At 54.8% G+C, this 19706-nt stretch overlaps 1 protein-coding gene across 1 annotated transcript in view; it reads left to right on the plus strand.

Moving 5' to 3' along the window:
• Positions 1-19706, plus strand: part of LRP4 (low density lipoprotein receptor-related protein 4) — a 55701-nt gene that overhangs the window by 18465 nt on the left and 17530 nt on the right. Inside the window, exons 3-26 of the mRNA XM_012725182.1 lie at positions 1537-1683; positions 3685-3801; positions 3989-4102; positions 4431-4547; positions 4925-5053; positions 5283-5402; positions 5812-5937; positions 6512-6637; positions 6825-6959; positions 7356-7481; positions 7787-8017; positions 8759-8915; positions 10860-11077; positions 11238-11414; positions 11805-11927; positions 13577-13785; positions 13950-14031; positions 14761-14866; positions 15430-15631; positions 16635-16824; positions 16909-17040; positions 18447-18587; positions 18905-18991; positions 19096-19267. Of these exons, the coding sequence (XP_012580636.1) occupies positions 1537-1683; positions 3685-3801; positions 3989-4102; positions 4431-4547; positions 4925-5053; positions 5283-5402; positions 5812-5937; positions 6512-6637; positions 6825-6959; positions 7356-7481; positions 7787-8017; positions 8759-8915; positions 10860-11077; positions 11238-11414; positions 11805-11927; positions 13577-13785; positions 13950-14031; positions 14761-14866; positions 15430-15631; positions 16635-16824; positions 16909-17040; positions 18447-18587; positions 18905-18991; positions 19096-19267 (3484 nt within the window). The remainder of the gene's footprint in view (positions 1-1536; positions 1684-3684; positions 3802-3988; positions 4103-4430; positions 4548-4924; positions 5054-5282; positions 5403-5811; positions 5938-6511; positions 6638-6824; positions 6960-7355; positions 7482-7786; positions 8018-8758; positions 8916-10859; positions 11078-11237; positions 11415-11804; positions 11928-13576; positions 13786-13949; positions 14032-14760; positions 14867-15429; positions 15632-16634; positions 16825-16908; positions 17041-18446; positions 18588-18904; positions 18992-19095; positions 19268-19706) is intronic.

The raw sequence follows: 19706 nt of genomic DNA on the forward strand, positions 1-19706 counted from the left end.
CCCACCCATACACCCATCCATCTGCAGGTTAGGAAGCCCTGCCTAATACACTGATCCTGGGAGTTGAAGTGGAGGGGAAGAGGGTCTAGGACCGCCCCCTTGCTTTAGGAGGGGATGCCGTATACCTTTTCATTCCAGGGCCTAACTACTCAGTGGGGACTAAATACTCAATGGCAATGTGAGGTGAGAATGAACATCAAGGAGAGGATCTGAGAGGGAGCGACTGGGCAGGACGAGGGTGGCAATGTAGAAACCGACTCTTTCCTGCCCCTGCCTTGCCAAGGGTAGGGCCCAGCTGAAAGGAGGAAAGAGAAAAAAGCAGGGGAGAGATGAGCTATGAGCGGTGGCCCCTTCTTTCCCAGCTGCAGCAGCCCAGCGGGCTAGAGAAGGCTGGGAGGGGGAGAGTGACCCTGGCAGAGCCCTTTGTTCCAGCTGAGGCTGGAGCAGGGGCACTGAGCCATTCACACGCTGTCCCCGGGCATCCTGCTGGGCAAGCTGGGGCGGGGGCACAGCAGCCTGTCGTGGGACTTGGCCAGGCAGATAGCTTGATGCTCGACAGGGGCAGAGAAGCCCGACTGCGTGCTGCTGAAGCGGGGGAAGGGCTGCCCCTGGTCCTTCCTCCAGGCTGGCCTGTCCCACAGATCTGTCCCTGGCCCCTGATGCACCCAGTCGCTCTGCCCGAGAGACTCGGAGAGAAGCTTGCAGAGAACTGTGCTACTGGACTTGGAGTAAGGCCTCCTGAGGCTTCCTGGCCAGCTTTCTCAAAAGGGGGTTCAATGGGCCCTCCCTGGTGGTGCAGTGAGCTAGGATGCAGCACTGTAAGCCAGCTGCAACTGCTTCAGCGCGAGTTCGATCCCCGGGCGTGGAGGTGATCCGCGTGGCGCAACAGACCTCTCCTGACCCGCCCGCTGCTCCCCTCAGCAGTGTTCTTCGTCCATCTGCCTGTCCTGCTCCCCACTCTGTCTCTGGTGAATCCTCTCACCACCCCTGCACTTCTGGCCTGTACCTCAGTTCTGTATGCACAAATAAAGAAATCTTTAAAAAGGAAAGGGGTGTCAAACCAGCCAGCGCTGCTTCCCGATCCCCTGTGCAGATTCTTTTTCCCTAAAGGGGCTCCAGCATTTTAATTCCACTGGTATTTCTTGCCCTCCCTGGTCAACATCTTCAAGGGCCTGGTCAGGGACAGAGGCAGGAACCTAGCTTTGGAAGAAAGGACACAGAGGCTTCTGTGCCTCACCCCATCTGCCCTGTGCTTGTCTTCCCAAGAGCACTGACCCCCAGGCAGGGGGGTCATTTTCTCTGGGTGTCCCGGAGACACAATGCAGGGAAGGAAGCTGGTTTCCATGAACCAAGAGGCAAAGGGTGTGCTCTTGACCGCTGATGGCCAGAGATGGTTCCATTGCCCACCTGTCCCTGCAGTGCCAGGGCTCCCTGGTGACAGGGTCTCTGCATGAGGCCTCTCGACCCTGCCCTCGGAACCGGCTTGGTAGGGTGGGGACTGAGCCTGCCCTCACTGATTCCTTTTCCCTCCCCCAGGCCTGGCCAGCAGCCCCGAGTGTGCCTGTGGTCGGAGCCACTTCACGTGTGCGGTGAGTGCCCTGGGCGAGTGCACCTGCATCCCCGCCCAGTGGCAGTGCGACGGAGACAACGACTGTGGGGACCACAGTGACGAGGACGGCTGCAGTAAGAGCCTTCCCACGGGACGGGACGGGGTGGCGGCATGGCGCGGGGTGGCAGAGGGACCTGGGCCTCAGGGGCGAGGGCTGAGGTGCGATGGCGTGTGCTGTGCATCGGCTGCCAGGTGCTGGGACTCTCAGGGTGGCAGGTAGTGACAAGTTTTACATGACTTCAGTCTTGTTTTACATGACTTCAGTCCTCCCATGTCTGGTCATGGACCTATAACCAATAAAACAAACTTGGAAACAACTATAGAAAGCGTTCTGGGGCCCTCCCTGGTGGCACAACGGGTTAAAGTGCAGCTCCATGAGGCTATCAGCAGCCACTGCAGCACTGAGTTCGATCCCAGCCCTGGAGCTGACCCACATGGTGCGGCAGACCCCTCCTGACCCGCCCGCTGCTCCCCTCAGCAGTGTACTTCGTTGACCGGCCTGTTTTGCTCCCCGCTCTGTCTCTGGTGAATCCTCTCACCATCCCCACCTCTCTGCACCTCTGGTAGGAGCCAGAGGCCTCTGGTATTTATGTATGCATAAATAAATAGAACTTTAAAAAAAAGAATGTTCTTGAAGTCACAGGTAGTCTCTTGAAATACTTCTCTCTGTATTCGGGGGAAGACGTGTTTGTGTATTTGTATTGCTTGTTTGTGTTTCCTAATGTGCGGCCTGTGCATGGGTGCAGATTTTCCTCTCATTGTTTGTTTATGCTACGTGATCTTGATCTCATCTTTTCTACTATATAAACTCTGTAAGAAAGTTTATAATTCTCTTTAAAACTCCCCTCAAGTGTAGTGATATATGCACAGCAGGCTGGGATGTCTTGACATAGAGATATAGGGATCTCTGCCGAGCCAGTTGTCTGGGTTTAGGGGTGCAGCCTCTAACCCACAGCACCTGTGTCTGAGGGTGGCTAATTAGCCTAATAAGAATAAAGCTACAACTTGGACCTTATTAACCATAACCATTTCAGCTAATTGTGATGATGGTGAAAGCTCACTTTCATGTAGCACTTTCATAGACATTATCTCAAAAGACGTCTGTGAGCCCAGTATAATTATCTCCATTGTTCAAAGAGCCGATAGCTCAGAGAAGGTAACTGCAGTGTTCGGTGCGATAAGTAATGAGTTCTAGAACAGAGCCCAGCTTTGTCAATCATTTAACAAGAGGAAAAGGGAGATGGGTGAGCACTTTGTTTAAAGAGTTATTTCTTTATGCATACATAAATACCTCTGGTACAGGCCAGAGCTGCAGGGGGTGAGAGGATTCACCAGAGACAGAGCGGGGAGCAGAACAGGCTGACTGACGAAGTCCACTGCCAAGGGGAGCAGCAGGCGAGTCAGGAGAGGTCTGCCTCGCCATGTGGTCACCTCCGGGGCAGGGATCGAACTCATGCCCAAGTGGCTTTAGCTTCATAGTGCTGCACTTTAACCTGCTGCGCCACCAGGGCGGGCCCTCAATACCTTTTTTTTAAGAGATTTGTTTATTTATGCATACAGAGCTGGAGTACAGGCCAGAGGTGCAGGGGCAGTGAGAGGATTCACCAGAGACAGAGTGGGGAGCAGAATAGGCAGATGGACTGAAATACACTGCTGAGGGGAGCAGCAGGCGGGTCAGGAGAGGTCTGCTGCGCCCTGTGGGTCAGTTCCCTGGCCAGGGATCGAACTCGTGCTGCAGGGACTGTGATAGCTTCATAGTGCTGCACTTTAACCCTTTGCACCACGAGGGAGGGCCCAGTGGACAAATTTTTTTGCTCGTGTTCTTCTTGCTGCTTTCTCAGTGGTTTTGCATTCCTGGGCGTGTCCCCCCTGCAGCCCCTCACTCACCACCCCCTGCAAAGACTCGCTTCCTTCCTGCTTCTCTCACCGCTTAGCTTCTGCACTGGCCCAGGCGGCTAACACACAGGACAGCGGGGAGTCTCTCCGCAGGGGTGGCGGGTGGCCCTGCAGCCCCGCCGGGCTGCCCGAGGCAGTTTGCCAGATGGATGCCCTTCTCCCTTCTTCTCCCTGACTAGTGCTGCCCACCTGCTCCCCGCTGGACTTCCACTGTGACAACGGCAAGTGCATCCGCCGCTCCTGGGTGTGCGATGGGGACAACGACTGTGAGGACGACTCGGACGAGCAGGACTGTCGTGAGTGCTGAGGGGCCGGGGTGGGGGCGCGAGGCCACGTCAGCCCTTAGGTCTTGTGCTCTCCCCGCCTCTCTGGGCAGATAAGTCCCTGAGAGGCAGCCACCTCCTTCGGGTCCCTCGGCTGCTGCTGAGCGGCCAGGCCCTGCCCCCCACCGCCTGCAGCGGCCTGACCGCCCTGTGCCCACAGCGCCCCGGGAGTGTGAGGAGGATGAGTTCCCCTGCCAGAACGGCTACTGCATCCGAAGCCTGTGGCACTGTGACGGTGACAATGACTGCGGTGACAACAGCGACGAGCAGTGTGGTGAGTGGAGGTGCCAGGAGGCAGGCGGCTCGGCTGGTGGCTGTCCTGGCCGCGGGAGGGGACAGTGGCCGTGGCTCTAGGGCTGCTTGATCCTTGAGTTGCTCCCAAGGGTCTGGAGCAGCCAGAGGCAGGTGGCAGGAGCAGGGTGGTTCAGACCTCTGCCCCGAACTGCCAAACCTGAGCCTGCGGCCAGTGTCGTGAGAGCGTAGGCTCTCCCCAGAGACTGTAGTGCCTTGCAGAGCTGGGGAGACCCGGGGGTGATGAGGGTGGGAGTCAGGGAGGCTGGCAGGTGGTTGCCTCAGGAGTGCGGTCTCTCCGCAACCCCCAGACATGCGCAAGTGCTCGGACAAGGAATTCCGCTGTAGCGACGGGAGCTGCATCGCTGAGCACTGGTACTGTGACGGTGACACCGACTGCAAAGATGGCTCTGACGAGGAAAGCTGTCGTGAGTGGCCCCGACACAGGCTGGCGGGCCAGGCTGGGTCAGCGGGCTCCCTGCCGAGGGCCAGCGGCCAGGCTGGGCAGTGCATGGACAGGGGCATGGATGGGCCATGGGCAGTGGGCGTGGACAGTAGGCAGAGCCGGGGGGTGTTTAGGGGCCGGTCGCTCAGCCCTCCGATGCGAGCTGGGGAGTAGGTACTCCGGGGCGAAGGGAGGTCTCCCTAGCCCCCCTGAACATGGGGTGTCTAAGCGTTGTCCCGAGGGAAAACTGCTCACGCCTCACTCGAGGAACGCGCTCTGCGTGGGCATTTGAGGCTCCAGGGCCCTCCCCCTCGGCCAGGCCTAGGTCCGTGCCCCTCCCCACCGTCGCCTCCCTTCCAGCTTCGGCAGTGCCAGCACCCCCCTGCAACCTGGAGGAGTTCCAGTGTGCCTACGGCCGCTGCATCCTCGACATCTACCACTGTGACGGCGACGATGACTGTGGAGACTGGTCGGACGAGTCTGACTGCTGTGAGTACCTGGCCTGCTGGGTGGAGGGGGTGGCGAGGGGGTGGCAGGCGGCTGGGCGCCACTCCTGGGAGAGCATGGCATAGGTGCCAGCTGGGACAAGGGCATGAGGGAGGCCTCTCTGGACCCCTGGTCCCTCGTGGGCAGAGGAGCCAGGATGCCGGGGCCAGGGCTTTCTGCTCCGCCACGGAGCACTGCACGGCCCGCTGGAGACAGTGCTGTATCCCTCCAGCCTCCCACCAGCCCTGCCGCTCCGGGGAGTTCATGTGCGACAGTGGCCTGTGCATCAACGCAGGCTGGCACTGTGATGGAGACACCGACTGTGACGACCAGTCCGATGAACGCAACTGTAGTGAGTGGGGGCCGCGTGGGAGGAAGGCTGCCGGAGGGGTGAGGGGCTGCGCATTCAGAGAGGCTCCGCTGTGACAGTTTGAAGCCTGGTTGGACGGGGCACGTCCAGGGGTGTCAGTGGTCACAGCACAGACGCACTGTGTCCCAGGGACGGCCAGTCACGTAGCAGACGTACTGCGTCTTCTGTAACTAGCTGTAGGGACCCTCCTGGCAGTGTTCCAGCAGATGACTATAAAGCACCTTGGGGAAAGGACACGTTTATCTGCAGTCGCACAAAGATGCCATGGCGACTGTGACACGGGTGTCACCGAGCTGGTGGCTGAGCGCCGGCAGCAAGAGGCGCTTCAGCGGCAGGTGGAGTTGCGGGCTGCGGTGGCACCTCCCCCTCACTAGACCTTTGCCCTGCCCAGCCACCTCTATGTGTACGGCGGAGCAGTTCCGCTGTCGGTCTGGCCGCTGCGTCCGCCTGTCCTGGCGTTGCGATGGGGAAGACGACTGTGCAGACAACAGCGATGAAGAGAACTGTGAGAACACAGGTGCAGTCTCCGAGGGCATCGGGGGCCCTTTAGCCTGCAGTTGGGGTGGCAGGCAGGGATGGAGAGAAGCTTCACTGCTGTCGGTCCGCTGACGTGCCCAGGGGATACTTCAGTCAGCTCTGGCCCGTGGCTCGGATTTTCCCTGCCATCTTGGTCGTCAGTGTCAAATCCGGGGTGCATCCATCGAACCACAGCGGTAGGGCCAGGAACACATTCCAGCGCACACAGCCAGCGCCTGTTGCTCTGGCCTCGTGAGCAAGCCTGGCTCTCTGTGGCTGATGCCCCTGTGCCCGCTCCCTGAGCCCCACCCGGTGCCTGGCGCAAGCATGCACTCTCTCACTCTGCCCCACAGGCCTCGCCGGCCCAGGGTGGTGTCCTGGGGAGAAAACACTGCAGACACTGAGCCAGCCCTGTCTGAGCTGTTTCCTGCCCGGGACCCCGACCCTCCCACCTTGTCTCATCTGTCTCCAGCTTGCCCTAGAAAATGACAGGCTCCCCTCCTTCGGCTGACCCAAGCCCTGCCCTGCCCTGACCTGGCTCTGCCTCCCCCACCCCGCCCACCCACCATCTCTAGGAAGCCCGCAGTGTGCCTCAGACCAGTTCTTGTGTTGGAACGGGCGCTGCATTGGGCAGAGGAAGCTGTGTAACGGGGTGGACGACTGTGGGGACGGCAGTGACGAGAGCCCGCAGCAGCACTGCCGTGAGTGTCCGGTGGGAGGCCCCGCCCGGGCTTGGTGGCTGAGCCCCACCCATACGGTTCAAAAAAATCTTCCCCGGGGACTCTCGCAGCCTCAGGAGCTGTTCTTCGTGGTCCAGGTAGAATGCCAAGTTGGCTGTCTGGGGGAGGATTCTGGGCTCAACTCCCATCTCTGGCTTGGCTGGCACAGGGCCTCGGACGGGTGAAGAGAACTGCAATGTTAACAACGGCGGCTGTGCCCAGAAGTGCCAGATGGTGCGGGGGGCAGTGCAGTGTACCTGCCATACCGGCTACCGGCTCACCGAGGACGGGCGCTTGTGCCAGGGTGAGCGGGGGTCTGGTTTGGGGCAGGCCAGGATGCTGGGCCGGGGCAGCTGAGAGACAGCGGTGTGGCCCTGGGGCAGGCCATGGATCGATGGGCTCCGGTTCAGCAGCAGCAGCGTAACCCTGGGAAGAGGGCTTGTAATCCCTCCCATTTCACAGATGAGGAAACTGAAGCTCAGAGATGTCAAATAATTATTGAAGGCCACAGAGCAGGCGAGTCACAGAACTGGGATTCTGGCCCAGCTTGGCCTGATCTTGAGGCCCTTGGCCCCTTGTTCTAGGCCTGGAAAGAAGATGGGTGGTGGGCTAGAAAGCAGCTAGTCAGCCCGGGAGTTGGGGAGGGAGGATGGCAGCAGAGGAGGGAGGATGGGGCGCCTGACCCAGCTGGTCCTCGCAGATGTGAATGAATGTGCCGAGGAGGGGTACTGTAGCCAGGGCTGCAGCAACAGCGAAGGAGCTTTCCAGTGCTGGTGTGAAGCAGGCTACGAGCTCCGGCCTGACCGGCGCAGCTGCAAGGCTCTGGGTAAGGCGTGTGGGCGTTCACCTGGTGGGCTGGGGACCGGGTGGAGACAGCCAGGGGCCCCAGTGCTCAGGGCTTTGCAGGGCGGCCTAGAAGTGAGTATCTCAGGACAATGGAGCTTTGAGCCCCATGTTGCTCCATTTTGAACTCCAAGAAAAGTCGTGCTGGGGTGCCGTGGCACGGGGCGGGCAAGTTCAGCTTGCAGGCTCCCACCCTTCTAACGCCAAGGCCACTGGCTCGGGACGGCCTAGCCGGCCAGCGATGAGCTGGGGCGCTGCCGTGGGTACCAGGGCTCGTTTCTCTGCCAGGGCCGGAGCCCGTGCTGCTGTTCGCCAACCGCATCGACATCCGGCAGGTGCTGCCGCACCGCTCCGAGTACACGCTGCTGCTCAACAACCTGGAGAACGCCATCGCCCTCGACTTCCACCACCGGCGCGAGCTAGTCTTCTGGTCGGACGTCACCCTGGACCGGATCCTCCGGGCCAACCTCAATGGCAGCAACGTGGAGGAGGTGGTGTCCACGGGGCTGGAGAGCCCAGGTAGGGCTGGGCCATACACGTGCAGGAGCCCGCGGCGGTCGGCCGGCCTGGGGCAGCCCGTTCCCCTTTCGGCCAGTGGGATCCTGGATAGAACTCAGATTGAAACTGGTCTGTTTTCAGAATGTTATAGGTTCAGATTGTAACAATCACCTTTCACTGCGTTTAATCAGTGAGAGTCAGGGGACCATTTTTCCTGGAGGTAACAATTCAAAATCAGAGATGGGCAGATGGCCGCGCCACTTCTCTGTTGGCCTTTTAGTGTCCAGCTAAATTCTGAATTTGATTGCATAGTTATAAAGACTATTCTCGTGGACCTGGGTGATGCAGCTGAGTGTTACAGGCCTAACCCACAGCTCCATCTGCAACCTCAGGCTGTTCGATGGGCAGGTGACGTAGGTAGGGTTGGGCATGGACGCTTCTGACGCTAATGCTCATGGGGTGTCTGGGTGACTCTGCACAGCACTGCTGCACCCCAAGCCAGTACAGAGGGGGCCAAGCTGTGGCCCGGGAGCCAAAACTCAAGCAGTGGGAGATGAGTGGCTGTGAGGAGATGCCTGACCCTGCCTTCTCTGTGCTTGGGTTTCTCATCTTTTGGGGGTGATAGTACCCAGCTACCAGGCGGTTGTGATAATGACTTGAGTGGCTACATGTGAAGAGGGTAGACCATACCTGGCTCAGGAAGCCACTTTGAGCAAGAGTTTGGCTCAGAGGGGCCTGAGCGGACATGCCTCTCTCTACCAGGTGGCCTGGCTGTAGACTGGGTTCATGACAAACTCTACTGGACCGACTCGGGGACGTCGAGGATCGAGGTAGCCAACCTGGACGGGGCCCACCGGAAGGTGCTGCTGTGGCAAAACCTGGAGAAGCCCCGTGCCATTGCCCTGCACCCCATGGAAGGGTGAGTTGTTGCTCAAGCTTCCAAATTCCTCTCGAAACCTGGAGGGACAGTTCCCAGCCCATCCAGACCCCCTAAATGGCAGGCATCCTCAGGGTGGTGAGGACAGCGTGGACTCTGCCAGCAAGCACTGCTGGATTCCAGTCCTGGCTCTGCAGTAACCGGTGGTGTGGCCTGAGGCTAGTTCATCTCTCTCTGCCTCTGTTTACTCATTTCTAAATGGGTGGTTAAGAAAAAAAGTACCTACCAGAGAGCTCAGTGAAGATTACATTGGGTGCAGTAATTAAATTGAGCTGTAATTGACACATAACTTTCTACTAGTTTCAGGCACGTGGCATGATGATGACTTGGCACTTACATACACAGGCACAGCCCCAGAGCTGGCACCACAGTGCCATGCCAGACCCCGGGCATAAAGCCACTATTGCCCTAAAGCCAATCTCGCAAAGATTTTGGTTTCTCGATGCCTTATTTACATTCGAGGTTTTATTTACACTTTTCTGTGGTCTATTGAGTGTATGAGAACATTAGGTCTAATGAGATAATGCACACACCTTCATTAAATGTGACACAGATGTGAGATGTGCATAGGCTGTTGGAGAAGTGGCATCAAGAGACCTGCTTGACTCAGGTTGCCACTAGCCCCTCCATTTGTTTAAAAAAAAAAAACAATGTCTGGGCCTCCCTGGTGGCCCAAGGGGGTAAGTCTCAGCACTATGAAGCTGTCGGCAGGCGTTCCATCCCCAGTCAGGGAGCTGACCCACATGGCACAGCTGACCTCTGCTGTACCACCTGCTGCTCCCCTCAGCAGTAGATTTCAGTCCATCTGCCTGTTCTGCTCCTCACTCTGTCTCTGGTGAATCCTGTCACCCCCCACACCTTTGGCCTACACCCCAGATCTTGCAAGCATAAATAAGTAAATCTTTTAAAAAATACAATATCTGCAAAGTGCAAGGAAACGAAGCCTGCCTGCACTTCCATGTGCTTACCCCAGCGTTCAACATGCAGTAGTTGCAATTTTTTCTTGTGTTTAGAACTTCTACAGTCTCACTTAGCACCTTTCAATTGTGCAAAAAAAAAGTATAATTAACTGTATGTTGTACATTACATCTTGTGACTTATTTGTTTTACAACTGGGAATTTGTACCTATTGAGCTCCCTCACCCACTTCACTCACCTGAAATGAGACTCATTTTAAATGACATGCTACACACTGATTAAGTGGTGGGTGGGTGTTTGAGAATTTTTATTACTAGCGCAGAATAAAAATTAACAGTGATCATTACTATTATTAGAAGTCTCCTGAAGTGGAAGTCCTTAGCATCTGACTTAAACAGTGAGTGCAATCAGTAATTGAGGGGGAGTGTCTTCTAAGACCCCGCAGGTATAGGTCAGTTATTTTAAAATACACTTTGTGTATGTCAGTGTGTGTATGTACTTGTGTGCACACCCTGCCCATAGCAGATACTCTAAAATAATTTATTTGTTTTATGAATAAACACTCTATCTAGAGGCATTTGAATTCAAATATTTAAATAACACTCAATGGGCCAACAGGATATGTCTCCTACCAGTTGGAGTTTCCTGGTGTTTTTTTTTCTTAAGATTTATTTATTTGTGCATACAGAACTGGTTACAGGCCAGAGGTGCAGGGGCAGTGAGAGGCTTCACCAGAGACAAAGTGGGGAGCAGAACAGGCTGGCTGATGAAGTACACTGCTGAGGGGAGCAGCGGGTGGGTCAGCAGAGGTCAGCTGTGCCATGTGGGTCACCTCTGGGGCCAGGGATGGAACTGGCACTGAGGTGGCTGCGACCAGCTTGCAGTGCTGTGTCCTAACCTGTTCTACTACCAGGGAGGGCCTGGAGTTCCCTGGTTTAATGAAAAAAAAGCCCCCTGCCTGATTACCAACCCGCCTGCCTGCCTCTCAGGTGCCTTTTCTCTTCCTAGGACCATATACTGGACAGACTGGGGCAACACCCCCCGCATCGAGGCCTCCAGCATGGATGGCTCTGGGCGCCGCATCATTGCTGACACCCATCTCTTCTGGCCCAATGGCCTCACCATTGACTATGCCGGACGCCGCATGTACTGGGTGGATGCTAAGCATCATGTCATCGAGAGGGCCAATCTGGACGGGAGTCATCGCAAGGCTGTCATTAGCCAGGGTGAGGCCCTGCATCCACTCTCCTTCATTTCTTATCTCCATCCCCTGTCCCGGCCCGAGATTATTGGCAAAGATGAGGTTTGTGCGATTGCCAGGCCTGGGCCCAAGGGCCAGGGCAGGCCATGTCGGTCGGGACTGAGTTCCTCCTGGACTTTCCCCAGGCCTCCCACATCCTTTTGCCATTACGGTGTTTGAAGACAGCCTGTACTGGACAGACTGGCACACCAAAAGCATCAACAGTGCCAACAAATTTACTGGCAAGAACCAGGAGATCATTCGCAACAAACTCCACTTCCCTATGGACATCCACACCTTGCATCCCCAGCGCCAGCCTGCAGGTAAAAAGCTTCCCTCCTGGTGAGACTCTGCTGGTGCCTCTGAGATCTTTCCTGCACCTGTCACAATTGCCCTTATTTCTGGTGGGGACAGTTTGAGGTCTGCTATGACATGGGCTCATTCTGCCCTCTGCTGGACCTTTAGGGCGGTGCAGCATCTGACCCATGAAGACAGTGAGCATCTCTCATGGTCTAATTCACACCAGCACGTACAGGGCATCACCTGTGTGCCATGTATCTCCTGCATTGCAGCTGGGAGCTAAAAAATAGTACGACACAGTTCCTCCCTCTAGGGAGCTGACATAGTAGCTCAACCCATACTCACTAACCTTGGGGCCTCCTGTGCCGACCTTTGCTCTTTCGTGACCCTCTCGCTCTGGGCTCTTTGAGCAGGGAAAAACCGCTGTGGGGACAACAATGGAGGCTGCACCCACCTGTGTCTTCCCAGTGGCCAGAACTACACCTGTGCCTGCCCCACCGGCTTCCGCAAGATCAGCAGCCACGCCTGTGCCCAGAGTAAGTGGTCGGGACACCTGCCTCAATGGGATGTGCCTTGTAAGGGTCCGTGGAGGCAGCAAGCGATGGAGTTTGGGGAGCTGCCTGTCATGGGGAAGAGTCAGGTTTCTCAGGACCCCCCGAACAGGGACCAATTATGAGGTTGAGGGTCTCGCTATCAAATTTGAGGGCCGAGGGCTCAGCAGCAGGTAGCTGAAGCTTAGCGAAGCACCCAGTCAAGGGTGCTCGCCTGTGACCAGGCTTGAGCTCATTTCACAGGATGCTTTCTCTGTAGCCAGCAAGAGGCTTCCAGAAAGAGGGTTCCCTGTTGCTAGAAAGTAGGAAAAGCTTTCCTTCCCCTTTACCTTTATCTCACCCTCTTACAGACTTTCTTCCAGCCAGAGACCCAAGCTTAGAACTTCGGTTGATGTTTGTAAATTCAGACCCAGCACAGATGTGTCTAAAGAGTAAACACTGAAGAGTAAACAGGAATCCTTGCTTGCTTCCCAAACTGTAACTTTGGATTCTTTGGCGCTCCTCCAGGGGCACCAGCTCGAGAGAGTGGCTCTGTCTAGCTCAGAGTCACAGGTGACTTTTCCTAAGAAGAGCCCAGAGAATGGTCCAGGCCCAGACCTCCAGCCAGGGGCCTGGGACAACTCCTCACACTTCAGCAGCTTCTCTGGTTTACTACTCTGTCCCCAGTGGCCCTCTTATCCCTGGTTAAAATCAAACCTCTCTTAGAACCTGGGTCCTTTCCAAAGAGGGAGATTAGGGAAATTGCCCAGAGAAATAAGGGCGATATTCATCTCACAAACATTGTTAAGAACCTGGTTCCGCGCTGTCTGGTGTGCTGGTGCCTCTCCTATTGCCTGAGATGCATGAGGCTTCCCGAGGGGCTTCCCTTATGGGGCTCCCTAAGCTTAAAAGGAGAGCTGGGCAGGGTAGGCAGGGAGCGCCTTTCCAGGTAGAGAAGTGCTCTAGGAAACACTCGGACGGGACAGAAGCAGAGCCTGGGCTAGGAAGAGCTTGCTGGGAAGAAGCTGTGCAGGGGAGGGGCCGTAGCTCCCACTCGGTGTCAGACCTGAGCTCAGATCCCCACTTGGTGTTTGTAACTAGGGGATCCCTACTTACTGACCAAGTCTTAGTCTCAGTGTTGCTTATCTAGAAAATGAAATGAGAAAAACCTGAACCTCAAAGTGTTGCTGTGAGAGCCCTTACGGCTTAAAGCAAGACTTAAAACAGCTTAGTAACTGGGGCCTAGCAAGGAGTAACTGCTCCTTAAATAGTCTTCCTTGGCCAGTGTCGTCAAGAAGGCGCAAGAGGGAGGGGTCTCGCGAGGGAGTGGAGCAGCAGACACAGAAGCAGACAGGAAGGCAGAGAGGTCCTGGTGGAGCTGACGGTGATCTAGCCAGTGCCCTGGAGGAGAGGAGCAGGTGACAGCTGACAGACACACAGGCTGCCTCTGAGACCCTGGGTAGAGCCTATTTGGGCCTAACATCCAATTCTGCCAGCACGGGTTGCCAGTTCCCCCGGGTCTGAGGTGGCACAGGTGGTGGGTCCCAGGCCCCAGGAAGTGTGATTGAACCAGATGTCACACAGGTGAGCATCTGTGTCTGTCATGTTCTTGGATTTAGAGCATTAAAAGCAGACCCCTTTCGGCCTTTGATCAGGTCTTGACAAGTTCCTGCTTTTTGCCCGAAGGATGGACATCCGTCGGATCAGCTTCGACACAGAGGACCTGTCCGACGATGTCATCCCACTGGCTGACGTGCGCAGTGCTGTGGCCCTTGACTGGGACTCCCGGGATGACCATGTGTACTGGACAGACGTCAGCACTGACACCATCAGTAGGGCCAAGTGGGATGGAACAGGACAGGAGGTAGGGCCCTTGCGGACCCAGCCCGCGGGAGGGCAGAGGTGGCGGGTGGGCTCCACCCTCTCCTGGGTCAGGGCTTCTACCTTTGCCAGCCTGAGAATTGGTGGTTTGGGCCCCAGAGCTGGGGTGCAAGCTCAGTTGATGATGCAGCTTTGCTTCCTGCCCAGGTGGTAGTGGATACCAGTTTGGAGAGCCCAGCAGGCCTGGCCATTGACTGGGTCACCAACAAGCTGTACTGGACAGATGCGGGTATGTACAGAGCAGACGTGACCTGGCATCCTGGGGTTCTGCATTTAAAACCCTGTTCTCTGTAGAAGGGTCCCAGTGCTCCTCCGACCCCTTGCCTCTTGACCCGAAGTCCTGGATGGGTCAGAAGTGGTGGGACTGCTGCAGAGCTGAAGGTTTGAGGCTTTGGCATTTGCCAATGAAATGGCAGCATCCTCTTCCGTGTAGCTTAAAGCTTGGGAATGTCGTGAGGCACCTCAGATAAGAAAACTGCCCTGGGATTTTCCTCCCATCACTGTCCTGGTAAAATACGTGTTTTCTACTAACCAGATGAATGTGAGAAGCTAGGCCACTGCCAGAGCTACTCAAAGCGTGGTCCCTGGACCAACAGTGTCAGCATCACCTTGGGACTTGTTAAACATGCAAGTTCTTGGGCCCTATTGCAGTCCTGCTGAGGGAGAATCTTTGTGGGTTAAGTTCAGGAATCTATTTGAGCATGTTGTCTGATCCTTGTGCTATACTGAAGTCTGAGAAGAACCTCCTAATGTTACGAGACAGAGTGAGTTGCTTGTGTTCAAGAAGCCTTGCTCTTTGAAGGATGGCACTGGTCACTTCCTTGAAGTTCACTGTCCACTTCTATATCAAGGACAAAATATTTCTTGAGCACCTACTGCTTGCCATGCTCCCTACTGGGCATGGTAGAGGGAGTGACTGAGACCAGAGTGAAGATCTTTGACTTCTGTTTCTCGATAGGGACGGACCGGATTGAAGTGGCAAACCCAGACGGCAGCATGAGGACCGTCCTCATCTGGGAGAACCTTGACCGTCCCCGGGACATCGTAGTGGAACCCATGGGCGGGTGAGCAGCTCCCCCTCTGGAATGGGCTCCATTTGTGGTTCAGATCTGAGTGCTGGAGAGGTCGGGGGGGGGGGGGGCAGCGGGAGTCACATGGGCAGCTGTAGGAACCTAGAGCATAGAGACGCTCTGTCTCCTCTATGGACAAGGGATCTTTTTAAATTTGCTCTTCTTCTCTTATTGGTATTATTACTCTGCTTACCAAACAGAACTAGAACTATGCCTCAAAACAAACCTGTAGAAAGTCAAGAGTCCCTATAACTACCATCAGCCTTTTAGGGTTTATTTCCAGGTTTTTCTCAATGCATGTGTGTGTGTGTATATATATATATATATATATATATACACTCATTGATGGTGGTGGTGGTGGTTTTGGGTTTATACTGTTTTATAACTTAGTTTGTTCAGCTGGTTAGATAGCTCCAGTGTCTCCTTAGTGGATTATGCCAATAATCCTCAGACAGGAGGTTGAGGCAGCTCTTGCAAGCAGAAACCCTGAGGTTTACCCAGAGTCCCTGCTGGGTATTGGCAGGAAGCCTTGTAAGACCTCCCTTACCTGTGCCCAGGTACATGTACTGGACTGACTGGGGTGCCAGCCCCAAGATTGAGCGAGCTGGCATGGATGCCTCAGGTCGCCAGGTCATCATCTCTTCTAATCTGACCTGGCCTAACGGACTAGCCATTGACTATGGGTCCCAACGGCTGTACTGGGCTGATGCCGGCATGAAGACCATTGAATTCGCTGGGCTGGACGGCAGCAAGAGGAAGGTAGGGTGGTGCTTAGGCACTCCCCCCCTCCCCCCACCAGCACTGACACCCTCTAGCACTCCCTGACTGGCAATGGACAGGGTCTGGGAGGGCCCAGTGTGGCATAGGTGCTCTTTCTCTGAGGCTGTGACAGTCCTCCAGAGTACAGAGAGCACAGACACCCTGCTGCTGGGCGATGAAAAGAAATTAGGGATTGAAATATTTTGTATTGAAAAAGAGAAGTGTTGGGCCCTCCCTGGTGGTGCAATGGGTTAGGACACAGCACTGCAAGTGAGCTGCAGCTGCTTCAGTGCGAGTTTGATCCTGTCCCCAGGTGACCCACATGGCACGGCAGACCCCTCTCCTTTCTCACCTGCTGCTCTCCTCAGCAGTGCACCTCGCTGATCTGCCTGCTCTGCTCCCCACTCTGTCTCTGGTGACTCCTCTCACCGCCCCTGCACCTCTGGCTTATACCCCAGTTCTGTATGCACAAATAAGTAAACACTTTTTTTTTTTAAAAAAGAAAAAGATAAATGTCAATTATCATCTAGGAAAGAACCCCCTATGCATCAAATTTTTCCTTGTGATGAGATGTAGTGTTTGGGACGGACCTACCGCATGTGGGGTGCCTCGTCCTGAACTTCTCAGGGTCTCACACCGGCAGGCCCAGTGACAGCTTGTCTCATTTTGGCGATGACAACATTATGGCAGTGTCAAAGCGCTGTCCACTGTAAAGTTGCTCTAGTTGCTTTTTTACTATTAAAGTGATTTGTGCAGAGACACAGTGAGGTTTTATGGAAATAGTGCATGATCCTATCAGTCATCAGACTGCCCTTGGGTCCAGACCCTGTCGTGCTCACACCAGGGACTGCAGGGCGCAGAGAGATTTTATACCAAGCTCTTGCTCAAGGTCACACAGCAGATGGTGATGGCAAAGCTGCGTTCAGCTCCCAGCCCAAGCTGTCGACCCCACTCTGTCCTGTCGGCCATAGCTGGGGCTGATACAAGTGCCGGGGCCCGGCAGGTGCTGATCGGAAGCCAGCTCCCCCACCCCTTTGGGCTGACCCTCTATGGCGAGCGCATCTACTGGACTGACTGGCAGACCAAGAGTATCCAGAGCGCCGACCGACTTACGGGGCTAGATCGGGAGACCCTGCAGGAGAATTTGGAGAACCTTATGGACATCCACGTCTTCCACCGCCAGCGGCCCCCCGGTGAGCAACCTCCAGTCCACTCTGATTTCTCCTTGGCCATCTCCTGCATTAGTGCTCCCTACTGACCCCCACCTCTCTCCCCAGTGTCCACGCCATGTGCTGTGGGGAACGGCGGCTGCAGCCACCTGTGTCTTCGGTCCCCAGCTCCGAGCGGCTTCAGCTGTACCTGCCCCACGGGCATCAACCTGATGCCTGATGGCAAGACCTGTTCACCAGGTGAGTGTAAGCATCACAGAACCTCGCCAGGAGAGGCAGTGTGGTCCCCTTCCCTGCAAGTGGACGCCATGGTGGTCTGGAAAGCCCTGGTGATCCAGAGGCTTAGGGTAGACATAGGCTTTTAGAAAAGAGAAAGTGCTCAGAGGGAGTAAGTGGACAAGATCAGAGGCAGGTCCAGCCAGTTCTTGCCATGTCTTCGTGCATATTAGAAGAAAGATGCTCTTCCTCAGATACTTTACTTCCATCTGTTGGAATATTGTTGTAATATACTGATTTGGCTAGAACAAGTCACGTTAGTCCTACATGCCCAATCGATATAATATTAAAATGTGTGATAGCTGCAAGGTAATGGTCCCTCCCTGGGATGTGGCACTTTTGCAAAGAGCACAGTCTGTGATCATCTTAGTTGCAGGGTCCCGGAAGCAGGCCATGATGTGCTTGTCTCCAGGGATGCTGCATAGGCTCATTCGAAGCCTAACTTTCTGGGCATCTGGGTGAGAAAGGAGCTTGCACTGTCCTCCCAGGTTGTGGGAAAAGGCCTCTTTAGCATGAACTTGATGGTGAAGAGTCATTTGAAGTCTCTGCCAGCCTACAAAGCACTGCATCTGTGGCTATGCCACCCCCGGAGCTGAGCGCTTTTAATTTTACCATTTACTCTGACACTGTCCTCACTTTACAGATGATAAGACTGAGGCTTATGCATGCCTATATTTATTGAAGCATTATTTACAATAGGTAAGCTATGGGAACAATCAGATGCCCAAAAGTATATGACTGGATCAAGAAGATATGGTACATATACACAATGGAACATTACTCAGTAATCAAAAAGGATAAACTCATGCCATTCCCAGCAACATGGATGGAGCTGGAAGGGATCATGTTCAATGAAATAAGCAAAAAAGAAAGAGAAAAATATGGGATGATTCCTCTTAGGAGGAATGTAGAGGATCCAAATAAGGGATCAGGGGAACAAAGTAATTATAGTAAAGTAAATATCAAAATCAATAGGCAACTATAAACCAGAGACATTCTGCAGTGGGGTAGAGGGGAGTAGGATCAAAACAGGGCTGGGGAGTAGGATCAAAACAGGGAGTAGGATCAAAACAAGGGACTATGGTGATGGTGCACTTGAATGGGTGGTGGGAATTTCACAGTGACTGTAACCAAGATGATAAAGCATACATTGTACAAAATGGGAAATCATGTAAAAGTATATATAATAATTAATTAATTAATTAATTAATTTTAAAACCCTGAAGCTTAAATAATTTAAATCATTTGCACCCAATCATGCAACCAGAAACTCACGGACCCGGGTCGAGAACCTGAGTTTGGCTTCCCCCACCTCCTCGTTAAGGCCGGGCTAGAGTGACTGTCCTCTTTCCTCCCCCTCCCCCGGGCAGGCATGAACAGTTTCCTCATCTTCGCCAGGAGGATAGACATACGAATGGTCTCCTTAGACATCCCTTACTTTGCTGATGTGGTGGTCCCGGTCAACATCACCATGAAGAACACCATTGCCATCGGAGTGGACCCCCAGGAAGGTCTGTGCGCCCCTGTCCCACCTGCCTCTGACCCTGCCTGCCTCCTTCCCTACCACCTCTGCCTCCTGCTAAGAGCCTGGGGCTCCTGGAACCTTCTGGAAAGCCCTTGCCCCCGTCTCTGCAGCACTTTTTTCTCTTTGAGGCATGGTTCAGGGCCTTCCTCCCCATCTCTGCCAAGAGCTGTCCTATTAGGCTCTTTCCATGTCACATCCAGTTTCCTGAGTTAGGGGTTGCCCAAACCTGTAGGGCGTGAGTCTACTGTGTCTGTCCCTTTGCGGGAGGCAGGGGTCCAGGCTTAGCCAGCCTTCTGTTTCCAGGAAAAGTGTACTGGTCAGACAGCACGCTGCACAGGATCAGCCGTGCCAATCTGGATGGCTCGCTGCATGAGGACATCATCACCACAGGTGGGCCTTCCTCCCAGCCCAGGGCCACCTGTCTGGCTCCAGAGCTGGGGAAATAGTCCATCTGCTTAAAGGCAGGAGCCAGTGTGCTTCTTGACTTCCTGCAGGGCTGCAGACCACAGATGGGCTCGCAGTGGATGCCATTGGCCGCAAAGTATACTGGACAGACACCGGCACCAACCGGATTGAAGTGGGCAACCTGGATGGGTCCATGCGGAAAGTGCTGGTGTGGCAGAACCTCGACAGCCCCCGGGCCATTGTCCTGTACCACGAGATGGGGTGAGAGCCTGCTCCGTGGAGCAGGAAGGAGGATGGGCCAGCCGGGCTGGGGCTGTGGATGAGGTAAAGGGGCAGTGGAGAGCCAGCGTGCTTCAGATACATAGCCTGAGCTCCTGGAATGTCCCACTCCTAGTGACAGCTTAGCTCAGGCTGAAAGCATGAGTCTGGGGGTCGGAAATCCAAGATTCAAGTTCCCTCGCCACAAATTAGGTGATGCTAACACTTTGGGTCCAGGATTCAACCTTCCTCTGATCCTCCGCTTTCTTACCCTGTAAAATAGGATTGACAGTGAAAATGCAAACCTCGTGGCCCTTGTGAAGGTTAAGAAAGAGAATGCACAGAAGGAAATTTTGCTATTCTCATTGTAAAAAACAAAACATAAAATTTACCATCTTAACCACTTTTAAGTACTCTTCAGTGGCTTTAAGTATATTCATGT

The sequence above is a fragment of the Condylura cristata genome, unplaced genomic scaffold (assembly GCF_000260355.1).
Source record: "Condylura cristata isolate star-nosed mole 26May11 unplaced genomic scaffold, ConCri1.0 scaffold00015, whole genome shotgun sequence".
NCBI lineage: Eukaryota > Metazoa > Chordata > Mammalia > Eulipotyphla > Talpidae > Condylura > Condylura cristata.